This window comes from Periophthalmus magnuspinnatus, chromosome 6, assembly GCF_009829125.3.
Source record: "Periophthalmus magnuspinnatus isolate fPerMag1 chromosome 6, fPerMag1.2.pri, whole genome shotgun sequence".
NCBI lineage: Eukaryota > Metazoa > Chordata > Actinopteri > Gobiiformes > Gobiidae > Periophthalmus > Periophthalmus magnuspinnatus.
The window spans coordinates 19,618,578-19,637,942 of record NC_047131.1 but is presented as its reverse complement, the minus strand read 5'-3'; the positions used below and the strand labels follow the sequence as shown (position 1 = coordinate 19,637,942).

At 38.1% G+C, this 19,365-nt stretch overlaps 1 protein-coding gene across 1 annotated transcript in view; it reads left to right on the top strand.

Annotated features, from left to right (window-relative positions):
• The window catches only part of fbln1 (fibulin 1), a 31,192-nt gene extending 14,223 nt beyond the window's left edge, over window positions 1-16,969 (top strand). The window contains exons 15-17 of the mRNA XM_033968051.2: window positions 1,999-2,144; window positions 2,479-2,619; window positions 16,503-16,969. Coding sequence (XP_033823942.1) covers window positions 1,999-2,144; window positions 2,479-2,619; window positions 16,503-16,642 — 427 coding nt within the window. The 3' untranslated portion in view covers window positions 16,643-16,969. The remainder of the gene's footprint in view (window positions 1-1,998; window positions 2,145-2,478; window positions 2,620-16,502) is intronic.
• Window positions 16,970-19,365: the final 2,396 nt, after the last annotated feature.

The following is a 19,365-nucleotide window of genomic DNA, read 5'->3' as shown; positions in this document are numbered from 1 at the left end:
ACCTTGTCCTCCAGAGATCCATATACGGCCCTCTCTGCAGCCCAGGCCACAGTATTACAAACTATACAGAACATTTGGCGGTTTTGGCCCAGTCCAGAGTCAAACTTGGACCTAATTGCTAATTACAAGCCCCTATACTCAGCGGTGGCTTGTCTTTATGTCTTCTCTCCTCGCTCTTGAAGAAAAGGAGGAGTGCAAACCCAAAAGCTCGGACCGTGGTTCAGGTCTATGGGTCCCCAGAGGAGGCCCAGAGAGATCCTCCGCCTATGACTCAACTGTGTGGCTGTACGGCTGCCATGCACATTAACTGTTCTTATACATGGCAACTTGACTGTTTTCATAACCCAATATAACCAGCTTGTCTCCTGTGTGAAGGAGGTTAAATATAACATGTTGGATGTCAACGAGAGGCCTCGTATTTACCACACCATTGAGGAGGTCTATATGGTAGAAAAGTGGATTTATTTCAGTAGTTCAATTGAGAAATGTAGGACTAGGTGATCTCAAGAATGATTGTGTCCTCGCTACCAGCGCTACTGCCATTGTATCCTTGGGCACTTCACATACCTCAGTATAAAACAACCAAGGAGAAAATGAGTGATATAGTATAGTATAGTAGTAGTATAGTATAGTATTTGTATAGTAAAGAAAGGCACACACAGTGTAACTTCTCTGCTTGTCTCCATGGAGATGAGGTTGGAGTTCTTGCTTTCTCTGGAATTGGCGTTAAAGGGTTTCATCTCCATGAAGACAAGCAGGCAGTGCCATCAAGTTACAAGTCAGATCTGTTCAGAAGCAACCCTGCTAATAATATGAATCCATGTTTCTTAAGGAATTTCTTTTAGCAGTAAACACCAGTAATTGAATAAATGTAAGATGAATAAATGTAATATCTACACTGTATTCTGGGGATACTATAACCCATAAAGGCAAACCTATTTTATTTTATTTATTTTTTATTCATTATGTGCTCTTTGTGGTTGAATTTTTATAGTACAACATTTTATAGTACAAAATCTAAACTGCTCCTAAAATGCAATATAAAATACTACACTATTTTATCCTAGCACCAAAGACAAAACTTGATATATTTGACTACTAATGCCTTAAAACCTTTGAGACAGCAGCGCCCCCCCGAACCCTGTCACCATTCAGCCTGGAATAAACAAAACCCTAAATAATGGTATGCACACTTCCCCGGGAACAGACTGGGGAGGTGTCTAGTCTTGTTCCTTACAATTTAGGAGTCTTTTAAAACACTCCCTTGTCCTATAAATCCTTGTCAGGAGATTATCTGATGTGAAGTCTGGGATGCTCACTAAAGCCAAATATTTTCTTGAGCAGGTATTGGATCATTCATTGTGAGTGCATGCGGCTATTTATTTAGCGCACAAAAGCAGCAAAGTGCATCGCTAAAAAATCTATGTAGGGCAGTGCAAGTCTCCAGAAGGTCTAGTGTTTACAGTTTGATTCAGATCAGATTTTTTATAGTTTATCATCAGTGGGGTTTTAGTCAGAAGTCTAAAAGAAAACAAAAAATAAAAATAAAGGGGAAATAATAAAAGTAAACTCTACTCAACTAACACAAACATATAAATAAAATGCAATTATGCTATTATAACATTTATTTAGAGTTTTGCTCATTGTTATTATAGCCTATGTGCACTATGTGACGTCTTCTATAGGAACTGTATGTAGCCCATGCTCTTTAAGATATTACTATCACAATTGAACCTGGGTTGCCAGTGTTTTAAGCTGCATGTAACGGACATATACATTTTTTTGTCTTTCTTTATCTATGGAAGAGGCAGAGGCTGCACTAGCACTGATTAATGATTGGCTTCAGGTGCCAGAGTTTAGGTAGTGATCCAGATCCTTTTAAGTTAAAACCAACTGGACTTCAGCATTGGAATTTGCAATCCAAATGAGAGACTCATGTGACTCTGCTTTCTATTTTGTACAAAAATAATGGTTGTCTGTGTAACTTTTGTGTTGCAGAGTGCCCAGACTTGACCGTACAGACATTATTCGCTGCATAAAGAACTGTCTACCCAATGACTACAACTGTGCCACAGACCCAGTCACTTCTATATCCCACACATTTATCTCCCTGGCAACCATGAGAGAGTTCACCAGGCCAGAAGGTAAGCAAAAAACACATTTGGCATTAGTTAAAGGTGCACTATGTAACTTTTCTGTTGGAGGGTACGCAACCTGCTTCAGTGGTTAGTAATACATACAATTGTTGTGTCATTCGGAAATTCACTTCACTTACCTTGTCTGTGTATGAATTTAGTGAGTGATTCTTGGTGGTCAGAAAGGCCCGTCGGTACAGATAGGCAGCCACATCCTTGTTCATCAGCCCCAAGGCAACTGTGGCTATAGAATAACTTTCCATTGCACTGTGCAGAGAGAGTGAATGAATAATGTAATTTTCAAAGTTTTGGTGATATAAGCTACTTGGTTCTACTCCAACAGAGATTGTTTTCCTGAGGACTTCAGTGAGGCCGTATGGCACCTATCACCTGGGGAGTTACGATGTGCAGTTTGAGATCCTGGAAGGCAATGTGGAGAACGCCTTTGACATCATCAAGAGGATAGAGCAGGGGATGTATGTGGGTGAGTACACAGGACACAGTCAATATACCATATAAGAGGTTGACTGAACAGAATTTCACAATATATGAAAACATGGAAATATCAATTAATTTGGCGCAATTGGAACAAAATATCTTGTCTTTTGATAGAAAATTCTTGTCTTAGTTTATCAGTTTGTATTTCAGTCTCTGCACTCTGAACATAATCCTACTGTTTAAACATAATTGCAATTCTATTCACAATTGCAGTAAATTTTTATTTCTAATGGTGCAGTTCCATTTTTTAACCAAAACTTGTACTTCAATAACCACAAAAATGAATGACATTTCAAATGAGAACCTGACCAGACAAGCCCTAATCAGACAAAATGGAAAGTTATTTGAGGGGAATAGTGTGGTAAGAATTTACAAGAAGGTAGAAAAATTTTGCACATTCCCAGAGTATTACAAAATATTCAAGGACAAAAAACTAAACAAGTCCTAGAGGCAACATTTGAATCTTGGCGTCCTTTTTACTCAGTTGGTTATGGCTTTTGCAGTGAGGAGCTGTCATCAACTTGTGGGGGACTTCCTGTGTCTCTTTCTGTGGAGGAGTGGCCCTTAAGTGGCCCTAACAAATAGACTAAGGCTTATTTTTGTCCTGACCAATATGTGGTGTCCCCTTCCAATCATGTGGTCAGACGGAGAGTACCATTCACTTAAACATGGCTATGGAGGATCATTACTGTCCTCAAGAACCAAGGACTGGAACATACTGGAACAACGTAGTGTATAAATCAGTGCAATACTAATGTATTGTACTTGAGCGAATTACACATTTTAATTCATTTTTTTACGTAATATTGGCTTACCCTCGATGTTATCTTCCAGCTAGGTTTTATGTCAGATGCCCTAGTGTTTTTTTTTTCCAGCTTGGGACAGGCACAAAGAGTACATAATAGCTCGTATTACTACGTTTCATTGATTACCTGCATGTCTATATCTGTTATATTCTTTAAAAGGTGCTCTGTGTAATTTTTCCAGTAGAAGGTCTGTACCTTTTTTGTGACAGTGAAGATGTTATTGCTTTGCCTGTAACGTTCCACTAGACCAAGGTAAAGGTCAGCTCTGTGGAGAGACAAATCCACTTAGATTTTGAAGTATTTCGGAGGAATAAACAGTTGAAATTCTGATAGATAGGTTTAAGACATAATGCGATTACCTGGCCAGCCAGAACCACATCCTTTGACAAAGATGAGTGAGTCTGAAACTCTATCCTGTCTCCCCAATTCTAGAGGACATGACTGACAGATAGACAGAGGCTCTATAATCTGGTTCCAAACCCTTCTGGATTCAAACAGAATGTAGAACGGATCACTGGTCAGGCGAATACTGTGGGACATTCCAAACAAAGTAATAAAATCTCCATGGAGACCAGCAGGTTACTAATGAAGAAACAGACAGAATATAATCATATCAGAAGACTGGACTGAGACAAGCAGGTGGCAGACCCTCCACCAGAGAAGTCACACAGTTCAACCTTAAAATTTATTTTAAAGTAACAGTACATTTGCATAATAAGAACATAAACATTTATTTTTATTTTTTTGTATTGACGTTATATTCCCTGGATTGACTTGTTAGCAGTTTGTGATTTAGTGGTGGTGGGCACAGGTGCAGGCAGCGGTGTCTTCCTTGTCTGGGGCAGCAGATGGATGTGGGGCTAGTGTGTGAGAGGAAGAGCAGGGTCAGGAGGCTAAGAACATAACCACTTATCAATATAACATATATTCAAACACTTGATGGATCTCTTTTAGTACCTACATGACACATGCAGAAATAGTTTGCGTGTACATAAAATGTAACTTTTCTAAGAGATCGAAAAAATTTAGTTTAGTTTAGTTTATTTGAAGGGACAATGTGCAAAAAAACATTAATAGATGCTTTGCACCAGATTATAGCTGAAGCTAGTTTCCATGTTTAGTTGCTAGTTTAATAGCCATGTCCTCTTTGTCTAACCCCGACTTCATAGCATTGCCAAATAAAAATGTGCTTTGTGAACTGGTGTATCTAAAAAGCACTGTTCAATAAATGAATGAAATATTAAAACACATAGTTTTGTGCCATTCAATAAAGTACACTTAGTTCACCCCACACAAGGCTCATTATGGGTGAGTGGTCAGTGCTTGCTGGTAAGGATGTTATATGTTCAATCCTCCTGGTCCCATTACAAAAGTTAGAAAATGAAAAAAATGGAAGCATAATGTTAATGCACATGTGAAAATATGTTCACACAGGTTTATATACAACTAAACTATAATTCACTTTTTGATATATTAGCTGCAACATTTCGGCACAGCAGCAGCAGAAGTACACTGCATGTTCACCATGCTTTTGACTTTTGCAGTTTTAATACCCCGTATGCTGTATTCTTCACAGATGACACCAGTTAAACTTGATTGTGTGAAACCAACAGCTCCAACAGTCCTAACCCATTTGTGTAAGCACTTGTAGATCGATTACACATCTTTGAATCTGAGGATTGCTGTTTCCTTGTCCTGTTTCTGGCACAGATTGTCACACAGTCACTAAAGCCATTGCATCTAATCAACTTTTATATTGCAGTTGGCTATAACCCATATGTGTGTGACTTAACTGTGTAAAAATTCTGTGATTATTTGGCAACAATGAAAATATGTACAGTATGTCTTTTAAGTCAGAGAGAATGACACTCAATCAAAGAGGAAGATTGAGAAAAAATGTGCAGAATAATCCTGCTTTGTTTCTTCATGTGGTTAAATGTATTGTTTCATTTCCCTATTCTAGGCTCTCGTGTCTCGCCAAGAATTAGAGCACTTATGTACCCACCACATCAAACGGCTATGTCAAGAGAGCTATTTCTCTCCCTAATCTGCCCGGATACTGTCTGAATACAGCTCATGCATTTTAGCAACAGTTTGATAAATACTTTGTTCAAAAGAGAAGGCCATTTTGATTGTATTGTTAAAAAAATGCAAAAATAATTTGAAACTAGCTTACTTGTTGCATAGAGGAAGTGGAGTTTTCAGTGTTACAGTTTGCTGAGATGTGAAAAGTAGCAGACATAGAGGCTCCACTATTGAACAAGTGTGTGAACTCAAGTTAACTTTGGCCATTATTTTTGGACACTTCTGATGTTTTCCAAATGGGACAAAAGAGGCAGTCAGGAATCCCCAGAATCTATTGCTCTAAGGTGACAAAATGATTTTTAAAAGGTTTTCTTGGCCTTCAGTCAGGGCTGTCCTGACCGTAGCTTTGATTTAAAAACACGTAATCCATTCACAGCACAGCAAGACGATAACATTGGAATGCTAAAACATCCATCAGTCTTTTTACTGCTACAACTATAAGTGGTATAAGTACTTCCAGTGGTACACAAGGTTCCTCTGAAGTTCTACTTAAGTCCGCCTTTGGATTATACGTTTAGTCCCCATTTACTACTTTAGTTATGGTATAGTCCTATTTTAGACCTGATTTTGCCCATGTTTAGATCTGATATAGCCCTGACATGTTTTGGATCTGGTTGTGATCAGAAACTGAATGTTTTCTTAGGTGGTGCATCCAGCCCCATGCACCAATCCCTGTGATAATAATATGCTGTATATAGAAACACTGTGGTCTAATGGCCTGATAAGAATAATAGATTTCATCTTTAACACTTATAAAACACATGAATCATTTAACCCACTCCTTCTTGACCCATAAAGCTGACTAACTGTTATCAGCCGACATGACTCTCAGTGAGTACAGGCAATCAAACTGTTGGTTCAGTCATTCTTCATTGTCTCTTTTACGAGTATTTTTCATGGAAGGATTTCAGAGGATCACAATTCAACTGTGTCATGATGACTCATTGGTTGAAGTGTTTGCCCACCAACTGAAAGGTTGACGGGTAGATCCCAGGTTTGTCCAATACACATTTGTCATAACGGGTGTGTGTAGCGGACCAAAGGATGCAGACTCGGGGAATATTTACAGGATTTATTGTAGAAATGGGACAAGTACAAACAGAGGGTGATCTGGAGGTGAGCAGGTGAGCAGGAACACAGGAAACACAGGGACCGGGGACATGAAGGGACCACAGGACGACAGGCAGACCAGACGGGCGTAGGGCAGAGCGGGCAGGAGACATCCAGGGCCGGAGCATGACAGGAACACAGGGACGACAGGAACGCAGGCACGACAGGAACAAGTAAAGACGACAAACGCAGCACAAACAGGGTGAGTCCAAACAGACGATCTCGCACCGAGTGTCTTCCCCCATCTCATCTTATCCATGGCAGGTGTGGTGATTAGCCAGATAGACAGCAGGTGCGCACGGGAGGAGCCGAGAGCTCCGCCCAGCTCCAGGCACAGGCAGGTGAGGGAGGGGGAAGAGCACACAGGGAGAACAGGAAAGGCAGGATCATGACAGTACCCCCCCCCTGCACCCACTCTGTGCTAATGTATTGTGTATGAGTGATTGATGGAGGTTAGGGGGCCAGTCGCACAGATTAGCAGCACAGATTAAAACCAGGCACAGTATCTAGTCACATGTTTATTTTTCAAGTGCACTGTTCAGTCTGTTTTTAAAGCAGACATATTGTGCAAAATCAGCTTTTAACCATTTTATAATAGTTTTCCCTTATTTACCCACTCGAATTTGTATTTAGAGTAATTCATGCATGCTTGAGTAATCCATATTCTCCTGGATTTTTACGGTATCATGCCGTAAAGTGGCAAGTGGGATCTTAGAGTACCAAATAAGCAGATATGGTTCTTGAATTTGAAAAAGCATCTTATTTTGATTTTATTGGTGAATTACTTGTGGAGGTATGCACTGACCACTGCACACTTTATTTACAGCCAGTGGGGCATGTGAGATGAATGAATAGGATGTGGAAAGTTTGTCTGCTGTGTACTCAGGTAGCCATGGCAGTCCTCGTGGTTGTCCACAGCGGGAGGAGGAATCTCAGCGGTCGGTGTGAGCCATGACTCCTCCTGATCCAGAGGAGTTTGTGGTTGTGCTGTTGAGTGGAGTGAGACAAGAGCGCAGATAAATACACAAAAACAAAAGTGTCTAAAACACTCATCATCAAAACGATCAGCGCTGAGAAATATTTAGGACAGTCTGCAAGTTAAATTTATGACAAAACACACTATAAACATGATCTAGTGTTATAGAGCCATTTGGTGGTTTTCAAATTTTACAGTGTGATGATATCATACTCTCAGATGGGGGGGCGGGGGGGCGGCAACATCCAGATTTCCCTATTAATCACAAGGTATTCTTACAAGAAATATCCAAAATATATATTCATAAATGTTGGACCTGATCATCATTTCTATTAGTGGATGCACTTTATATCTCGCAATATTACAACTAAATTCTGCATTTTAACAACATTAATTTTAGGGGTGACCTATCCATAATAAATATTATTGGTCTATAGAATGTTGTGGTGCCATATATGTATGTGATATTTGTAGATTGTTAATTTATATTTGGTTCATTGTAAAAGATAATATTAGATATTATCTACACCAGTGTAATAACAGAAACAGGTCCATTGACTTTCTGTTGGAAACTAAAAACGAGCAGTCGACATTTTTTGAACCATATGAGTGTGACCTAGTGTTAGTGTTGAAGTCTTTGAACCATAAATACAAAGCTGTGCATGGAGGTAGGGGGTTGGCACTCAAGACTCGAAAGCAGGACAATGTTTAGGTAGTCTTTTTCTCTTAGAAAAGACTACATGGGGAATCAGCGTTTACGTTTTATGTAGCTAAAACCTGAAACAATCTTCCTGAAGATGTGAGACAGGCCTCTACTTTGACAATGTTTAAATCCAGGCTCAAAACGGTTCTGTTTAGCTGTGCATATGACTGAAAGGTTTTTATTCTGCACTCTTCTGGTAATTTTTTTTTTATGTCTTTCTTATTCTGTAAAGCACTTTGAATTACCTTGTGTACGAATTGTGCTATACAAATAAACTTGCCTTGCCTTGCCTTACCCAAAACATGAATGGATTAATCAAAACACATGCATGAATCAGTTGAAATACAACCTAGAGTAAGCTTACTTAAGATTAACAAGGTTAAAGTGTCACAAAAGTTTATTTACATGGTAAGACCCCTTTTAAGACCTGGTTCAGATTTGGTCCTGTAAAGAAATAATACTAATGTAAAAAAATGGCAGGTATGTTTTTGCAATTTGATGTGATAAGTTAGATGATCATTGCAAGTCAAATCAGGTAAAGTGTCTTGCTCCAGGACACAAAACAGGTAAAACCATAATTGAACCAAAATGTCTTTAAATATAATCAAGACGACTTCATATGCAGGTACCACCCACGCACCAAAATACCTATATCACAGTATAAGAACCACCGCTCTAAATCTTGTTGTTTATGTACCCATTTAGTGCTCTGTTATCTTCTCTGTGCTGACATCCAGGCAGTTATATGCACATATGTTACGCCTGCAGACACAAATTATGTATACAGTCAAACATACACTTGCGCAGTACTTATTACATGCAATAAAACTGTCCCTGTTATTAAGAGGCTCTGATCTACTTTATGCACCCACTTTACAGTTGTGGTTAATATGCGCTCCTAAATGTTCTTCCCTGTAGGATTATAGTCATTGGAGATGCAATAATGTAAAGGATCATAAAACTTACATTTCAATAAAAGCAGGTATATAGTCACATTCCTCATTTTTCAAGTGTATTGTTTACTCTGTACTTAAGAGTCTAAAAAATGTCTTTTCAGAGCTTTTAACCATGTTATAATTGTTTTCCCTTCTCCTTTACCCACTCAAAGATGCAGGCTATTTAGAGCAACTCTTGCATGTTTGAGTAATCTATTGTCTTGTATTCAAGACGTCATTGCTCCAATCTACCTCATTTCCACAGATACATGCCCAGTACTCCAATTTTCTCAATCAGTAATATGTGTAAGATTTGAGGCACTGCAACTTTCCAACCCAGAAATCAGCAGCCTTGTTTCTTTAATTAAGCCATTTTCAATCAGTATTGCAATTTAAAATATCTAAAATATAACTATAGCAGAGAAAAGCACAATATGTATTTTTAAAAGGGGCCCATCATAAAGTAAAATCTGTACAGATATATTGTAAAAGCAGCTCTTACGGCCAAAACTGGACCACTAGGTGCTGTCTGCATCTAATTATAAAGCTTTTTTTTTTTTTTTTTTTAATCTTCCGTGAATCTAGAAATAAAGCTGATGTGCTGTAAGAAAGCTATTTTTTACTTATTCTATGTATTCATTTATTTGAACAAAATTAATTGTTAATTACATTGAAAAACATTTACTTTCTATTTCTATGGAATCATGTAGGTGACCTGCCACTTCCAGAAAATGGCATATTAGGACTTTAAGACAAAGCTACACATACAGCACCTTCATGTCAATCAGTTTAACATTATGGGTCTATGAAATTGTTATAATGTGCAAAGTTTAGATAATGGCAGACATTTCATTTTCAGATGCTGTAAAAAGACAAAAAAAGAGCATTTCCCTGGACAGTGCTGACTCTGTCCAACAAAGACCTACAGACCATTTGATAAATATCTGTATATGACTCATTGTTAATTGGCCTTAAAATATCTAAATACACATTATGGTCTACAAATCCTCCTAGCCTATGCAGTGGTCAGTCTCATGTTAGGACGTCCCAGCCTGGCCATTCCGTCTTCTGCCAGGCCAGGGCCTCAGATTGTAAAAACACTGCTTATGGGGCCTATGTAGTTACAGTTGCACAGTGGGTTATTCTGTTGTGCTAAGCGATTTAAAGAGATTATAAATTAGATGTGCTGACAGAATTTGAAAACTTTTTTTTGGAACGGCTTGCTTTCCTAATGGGATGACAGGGGAGCATGTTAGCCAGGGTTTTTGACTTTTGCTTTTGGAAATCAGTCCACACTCCAAGAACAACTTGGTCAAATTTAAAAAAAATAAATATTTTAACCATATTATTAAATCTGTTAATATATTGTAGACTTTGTAATTGTAACACACATCTGGCTGTTTGAGTACAATTATTTAGAAGAAACAGTCCCACTACTACAATCAACTACGTTTTTTCAAATTTAAGCCAATGTTAGTCATGCAGTTGTGGCTGATAATCAACTTTAGACAATGCAACAATATCAACATATATTAACGTTTCACTTAAAAAAATGTAAAAAAATAAATAAAAATAATGTAAGAGTGTATGTATTTGAGGATATATTACCATTTGTTGTAAAAATTTATGAGATTCTTGAACATACAGTAACATTTTAGCTATATTGCATTCTCCATTTTTGTATTTGTATTCGCTAGCCCGGTAAAAACACACACATCTGACACACTGAGGACAAAACTGGGACTGACACATGGGCACACAGAGACTAGGATGCAAGTTTATTTTATATAGCACAATAGCATCATAAAATTAACATTAAAAGAGAAGAGTGCAGAATAAAAAACCTTTCAGTCAGTCTCGTTTTGAGCCTGGGTTTAAACATCAAACAAGAGGCCTGTCTTCAGGAAGACTGTTCCAGGTTTTAGCTGCATAAAGCTGAAACACCTGATTCCCCATGTTTCATCTTGACTCTGGACAGCAGCAGGAGGTCAGTCCCCGAAGTCCTCAAAGTACAAAATGGTTCATATGGCACTAACATATTATTTGTCATCACCATATTAAAATATCTTTTTTCTCTGTCAGGCCAATAAAGATATGGAAAAGAAACTCAGATATCACCAATATTAGCACCCATACTGTCCATCCCTAAATGTTATTATGGGAATTGAAATCATTCCCAACTAAAACATGAACCAGTTGTTGATTCTTTTTGTAATTGTTTGGACTCACATTACTTGAATCTGCCCCTTCACCTGTCCTGCACATAGACTTATCCCTGTTGCAGCCTCTTGTGCTCTCAGCAGCACCTGGATGCTCTCCAGTGGTTTGCTGCACTGTGTCATTACCCAGACTGTGGTGAGGCCAACACACACTTTTCATTTGTCTCTGGTGCTAAAGCCACTCATTTTGGAGTTTGTCCTTTACTTTCGAGCTGAGATGTAGAAACCAGAAAAACCCTGAAATGTAACTGTTTACATGTAAGCCTTCAATATTGTAACCCCTGTGGCCATGAGGGATGACAAATGTGCACCTCCAGTTTCCACATGCTGTTGGTTTTACTCTCTGTCATGTATGGGAGTGGAAGGAAGAGCCAAACATTTGACTTTAAAAAAATCAATGTTAAAAGGTACACCATGGAACATTCTGCTCTGTTTTATTTCTTTGCAGGACTGTTCTAAGATGTGGCATTAAAGAGGGAATATTAGACTTATATTTTAACACATTACATATTAAGATCACCTTGTTACACTGAATGTATTAATCTGTTTATAAGTTTCACTTTTGTTTTTGACACTCTGAGTTTGCCCTTCCTTTGCGCTTCCCTCGAAGTCAGTCCCCCTTCAGAGCACCAACACAACATATTCAGTGTTCATTCTGCTAATGAATCTACTGCACATTGCATCAGGTTTGTGAAGATGCAGTTGCAAGATTACTCAAACAGGAATGGATGACATCTAAAAGATCTTCAGGCATGTTTTTGATGAGTAAACAACATTATAACATGGTAGAGAGCCCCAGAAAGTTGATTTTGTCTAAAATGTATTTATATCCATGGAGACAAAGATGCGATGTCATCAGGCCACACTGAAGGTCAGATCTGTGGAGAGGCAACCCACTCATTGTAAGAAGTTTTCTTTTTTGCAACAACAAAGCCTAAAATTGAATTGCAGGTGTGATAAGTTTACTGCCATACTGTTGGACATTTAAAAGCAGTCCAAATGTTTAAAAGTCATACTACTCAAGCAAGCGTATAACTCATTATGTGTTATGGCTTAGCAGTTACAGACAACATGGTTACTGTCACAACTTTTACTCTCATCTTTGCTTTTTGCCCCACCTAAATGGAAACACATACAACCTTTTCCAACCTTTTACACTGATTAGATATACAGTAGAAGCCCCATATAACATGACCATGCCGAATTTTCCAGATCTCCATGAGTTTATTTATGTAAAATTCAGGTGGTGTGCGCTAACTATCTAATCAGAGAAAACCTGCTCTGTGGCTGCTCTGTGGAGGAGATGTTAAAGATGAGTGTGTGGTTGTGGTTTCACCTCAGGTTCACTGCTGTGTGGAGGATAGACACTTTCTCCAAGTTCAAACTGCTGCACTTACAATGGCTTTAAGGAAACATACAGATGTAATGCAATAGGGGTACGCGAGAGGTCATGCACTTAACAATATCAACATTTCATACGTTTGGCTTGTTGGTTGCACAGTGAGAATTGTTGTTTAAATGACCATTGTAAACTAATTGATTTAAAGGTCATTAATTTTATTTATTGGATATAGACCATATTTTGTCAATTAGTTTAATTACCTGCTTGTACAATGATGATCCTCAAGTGTTGAGGCCGATGCTTGCAACCATGAGGTGAGGCAGAAACAGAGGTATAGCTTGCAAATGTAACAGAACTGTTTGTTGAGACAGCTCCCTTCTGATTGAATAAAAACAGCTCAGATTTGGTTTAACTTTTTTGCACACACTTTTGACCTGACTTTAGAACTTTCAGTTACTATTCATTTATGTTTCAAAGTAATTTTGTCTTTTTGACTGATCATTTTTGCAAACCATAAAAGGGCTGTTGGAAGGCTGTGCTTTAATTTCTTAACATTTAAACCAAGTAGGATCGCTCAAACCAGGTGGAGATGGTAAGCAGACTGGTAGAAGTATGGAAGGTCATATATAGAGCAAACAACAGTGGTCCTAACACAGGACCTTGTGGCACCCCCACGCCATTAGAGTGAAGTCTGTGTTTAACAACATTCACGTTAATACATTGCAGTCTGCCCTTAAGCTATCTCTTGAACCATACTAAAGCATATTAAAGGAAAGGCTGCTGTTTGTTCAAGACTCTGTGGTCCACATTGTTTAAGGTCTTTTTGAGGTCTAAAAACTCTGTAAAAACACTGACTTAGTCTTTGTCTAGACAGCTCTTAATCTTTTCCAGCAAATAGTATCACACAATTAGGACCTGACCCACAGTTTCAGAAACACTAACAAATATACGTATATGCAAAGTTTTGAGCGGTGCAGCTGCATAGTCTTTGCTTCTTCCAGATGTTCCTTTACTCTACATCTTGCAGCCAGAGGTAAACTGTTTTCCATAGAATTTACGCCCATATCTGTCTCCACTTCCAACACAGCAAGTCGCTGACTGACAAATTTGAAACTGTCAATTGTGTGGTATAACAAAAGAACACTAAACACTCAACTTTCAGCTATTTTTTCAATTTAGAAAAATAAATTTTGCCAAACTGCTGTTACACTTCCCACACAAACAAAATGTACAAATCACTAACAGTTCCGACACATTCCACATATTGCTCTGTTTTGATGAGCGGCTTGAAAATTGTATTTATTCAACTGTCAAAATTGTTTCTTTTCAATTTTAGGACCCACCATTTTGACTGCAAGATGTTCTTTTTAATTAAGTGCAGGATCATCAGGTTGCCTGTGTTTGCTATATCAGCACTGTTAAAGACTGATGCCAGAGAAAGTGTTTGCTACTTTTGACTCTTGACGTGGAGAAGGGCCTTCACCTATTTGGTTTAATTGTTGTTATGTTACAGAACAGAATAAAACCTATCTTTCTCCATGTATAATATTCCAAAGTATGCTTTAAACATTCTGTTGCCATTAGGGATGCACTGTAGCAGAGCGAAAAAAGCATTTTATTTACATCAAAACACAGTTAACACAACACAGTTGGATACATTTTGTAATAATAATAATAATAATAATAATAATAATAATAATAATAATAATAATAATAATAATAATAATAATAATAATAATAATAATAAAATTATTTATCCAGCAAGTAACTAATGAACAGCTTTGTAGGAATACAAATTCAAACATTACAAACGTTCTAGATCAACATGCCAGTGAATGGTCTTATTACATCCGATAAAAGGACCAACCAGGATATCAGCTGATCCGATATCATGGAAGCGATACCCAGCCCAGCTAACCAGTGTGCATCCCTAATTTCCAAAGAATCATGCAGGTGATGTGCCACCTCTAGAAAGTTATACAGTCTTGCTTTAATACAATTTACAGTCCATCAGAGAAGTGCTCAAACTTGCCCATAAATGATTATTTGCATGTATTACACGAATGTGAATGAACTCATTCGTGTAGTACTACAATTTCAAATTTTAATTTAAATACAAAAAATTTACTTTGCCTTTGTTTGAAAGATTCTAAACTTCTGTTCTTGACTTTTTCCTGATTACAAACAAAAATTTCAATATTTGTAGTCCTCTCTATTTGACTATCCAGCAAGCTCCTGACTCACTCTCCTTATGTGGCTTGGAGACCCAACAAGTGCTCTTACTTTTGACACCCAGTGAATAGACTGTCCAGATTGGCCATTATACTCCCACACTACTTCAATATTTGATCATCTCTCAACAAACAGAATCACTTTTTCCACCTCTTTATACGGATGTTATGTCTGTTGTTTGGCATATAAGGAAGTAATATGTCTTTTTGTTGGCGCTTCGGAAAACAATAAAACTGCAGTTGCCCAATCTCAAGTGTTGTCACTACGCAACAGGGACCCAAAACATCCAAACAGCAAGGGCCAACTGTGATGGATCAAGCCTATTTTTCACTACTATAGCTCTTATCGACAAAATCTCCTGGAATCTACAGATGGGATGTAAAAAGGGCGAAACAGTGACAGAGAGGGAGAGAGTAGAGGGGGCTCAGATGACTGGTCCCTCCCAGAGTTAAAGATGGATTCCTGAAGAAATGCCTTTTTCCCTGTATCGCGTGACTGCACCAGCTCCCCTCCATCAAACACATGGGACTCATTTAGCCTGGTGGGCCACAGACACAGTGCCACAACACCAGGCCCCCGAGGAAGAGAGGAGAAGGAGGAGAGAACGAGGAAACAGAGAGAGAGGAGGAGAATTCATCTGGAGATCTGCTGTCATACAAAAGACACAGGGGATGTCTCATTATGGTCCATCAAAGGGTTTTACTGCTTTGTTATAAGGACCTCACCAGAGCCTCATAACTCAGAGACATGGAGGGACTGCTTTGTCATTTTCTCGATGTTGAATCAGAGCCTCAAGCGTAAGTCCACTGCAGTGTCAGACATGGAGTAATCAAGTCCGGGACTGGAGTAAAGTCATCATTAGATGGTTTACTGAAACTCCTGACTCAGCTTCAGCTTTTTAACCAAAACATCATTTAATGCAGTAGACTTGACGTGTAATTTAGCAGATTTGATCAAACCATGAACAATTTTGTAGGCCCCAAACACGAGAGAGAACAGGGCAAATGGGACTGAGGATTGTGAGAGAAATATAGCAATATTCAAGGATGTGCCAAAAACCCAGGTAACTTTTGATGCAACAAGATCATCAGCCAAGGTATTCCTGACCAAGCCTAAGATCTGGAGATGGGTCCCTGTGCGTTTCTGACATGTAGTCTCAACAGCATTGAAGGATGGGTCAAACTCAGAGAACAAATTTCCCTACAGGACAATAAAGTACCTTAAATTTAATTAACAGTGAAAAAAATATAACTGTCATACAACTTTTTCCTGCTCAGTTTTCTCTGGTAACTTATCTAACATAGACTTACCTCTGCAAATCCAGGACTATTTTTACTGTCTCTCCTGCAGGAAGCCATCAAGCAAGCATACGTTAGTGTGTGTTACGTAATATTCCTGAAGTCTCCTGTTATTGCCAGTGTTGATACCTGTCACTCATGTCATGTCCTCTCTCTGCTGCAGGCGTCGTGCGGCAGGTGAAGCCTCTGATTGGTCCAGTCTCCACCGTCCTCAAGCTGCTCATGCGCAACCTCAGCACCCAGGGCGAGTCCAGCCAAAATGTCATCAATGTTCACGTCTTTGTCTCCGAGTTCTGGTTCTGAGGAGTAACAACATTTCCCCACTTGGTTATATTATGATTGTAGTATCTATTTTCAACACTGTACACTTATGTAATAAATGCTTTGATATATATTTTTGATTTCCCTTGATAGGTAAACTGCATTTGTTATATTTTACAGACAAACTCAAATATGAAAATGATTTGAAAATGTATGTTTTATTTTTGTGGAAAGTGCATGCTTTTTGGCTGTAAACGCTTGTACTGGTTGGATACTTTTAAATATTGCCTATTAAGCCTGTACAAATCACCTTTTCTTCCTGACAATATTTTATCTGAATTTTTATACAGAATAAACATTATTTTAGACAATGGCGCCTACATGTTGTTTGTCTTGGGGTACAATATGAATGCTTAATTTAAAATCTATTTCCTATCCAATATTTAAAGCAATTTCATTTTATTGTTTTAAGCATTTTGGGGCTGGCTATTTTGGGTTTATGGTTAAAATCCAAGCCAGTTGCCAAAAGGTTCCCAAAAGTAGCAAAACGTGAGCCATATTGTGGATTAGGTCATAACTCAGGACAGGAAATGGAACGTGTCAATATTAGCCGACAAACAAGACCACAAATACGGCTTGAGAAGCAGTTGACTTTGGCTTAGTGGAATGCTTTGTTTCCATAGAGATTTTTTGAAACATTTTGTTGATTTTTTCATTCTCTGATTTCTTGTCAAAGGGCTAAAGAGCAGACAAATATTACAAAATGGCCTCCACAATTGGCTGTATTTCATAGTGTGTGCAGGTTAATAGTTCATTGTGGTTTGTAACAGACTGGACTAGAGGACGGAAATTACTTTTTTTTTGTCAAGTTCTAATATAATCAGGCACATAATTCACAGTAAATGTATTATAAGTAGGGTGATGTTATAACAATTCACAACTGAACCTGGGCTGCCAGTGTCTAAACCTGCAGAGAGACACAAGCAAGTTTTTCTTATTCTCAATATATGGGCACACCATTCCTCATGTGAAAGGGCAGAGGCTGCACTAGCAATGATTAATAATTGACTGCAGGTACTGGGGTTTAGGTAGTGACCATTTAGATCAGAGAGATGCATTTTAAGTTTAAACCAACTGGATTTCAACATTGAAACTGGCAACCCATTGAGAGAGGCTCATTCTACTTTCTGATGCAAAAATCATCTTGAGAACCAAAACACAAAGTTGTAACATACATAAATGAAACATCATTAAAATCTTCTTGTAATTAAGAATTAATCAGCATTTGTTATTATCAGTAAAAGCTATATTTGATGTGAACATGTTTACTATGCATCTGGTAGATGGGTCAAGTTTATGAAATTTGCATAAACTTCCTTTAATACAAATGTTTACTGTTTACCAGGTTAATTTACTCCAAGTATCACAGGGACATAGCGGTTTTCCTGTGAATGATGGTCCATAGCCTGTTTTTTTGGACCCCAGACCAGTGATTGAGGACCCTCGTTTTAGTAAACCCTCTTCTTAATTACCCTTGTCACTGAACCAACTCTTCCCATGCAACAGTGGTCACATCAGACAAAAATAAACCATACACATATCCCTAAGTGGCTCTAGCTAAAACAGCTATCACCACTGTGACCAAGTCTTGCCTCTGCTTCAAAGACAATATAAAGAAGGCCATGCTCTGGGATCTGAAGGACTGGACTGGGATGGGTTTAAAACAGGACTCTGCACTAGCCCGGGACCCCACATCACACAGGCCCACAGCTGGACTGGGTCAGCTTATGTGACCCCAAGTCAACATCTGTGTTATTCTTGCTTTATTAAAGTCATCATTCATATTTTACGTACGAGTTAAGTGCAAGTGTTGAAAAAATGGATACACTATAACAGACTTGATGTATTCTGTAATGTTGGAAAAGCATAAGAAATGATATTCTGTTTACGTGACGTCAAACAATTCTAGATTATATATTAAAATTGCAATGGACAACAGGTGACAGATTTATATTTGCTTAACTTTAAAAAATTTACTTTCAAAATGCAAGGGTTTTCCTGGTTTGAAGTTATGTAATATAGTTATAATTACTGGGCCTATCCACATGAAACCTGGCACAAACTTCAATGTCTTTCCTGTCAGCACAAAAAACTGACATTATTTTTTATTGCGTAAAAGGTGGAGCCATCACATAAAGCAGTCATTGTTGTCAGTTGAAAGGAGATTAACGCAAGATTAACATGGCAAGTTTATGGACCCAATCCCTGACAAATAAAATTTGTAGATTTTCAATTTGAGTACTTCCAAAAACAGAGCATATTCTTTAGAGTTACAGGCCCCTGCTCTCCATCTGAAATTACAACATCATATTCAATGTAGCAATTCCATACAAATCAATTTTATGCTAAAAGTTATAGAGGCTACAGTGGCTTTTCGAACGTGAATATTTAGTTTGACAGGTCGTTCTGCATAGTCAGTCAAATAATAAAAGTGTATGCCTCACAAAACCAAAATAAGTATGCAGAATCTGTGGTAACCCTTTATAATAAGTAACTACAATTAACCACGAACAATTTAATTTATAATAAACAAACTGCTTATTAGAATCGTAAGCCTAACTCCTAACCCTAATTGAGCCTAAATCATTCTATTTACACTATTTGTTCATTATGAAGTAAGTCTTTGTTCATGCTTTATTAAGGCTAATTAAGTTATAGTTCATTTAAAGTGTAACCAGATCTGTACTGTGGGTGGACATTATCCT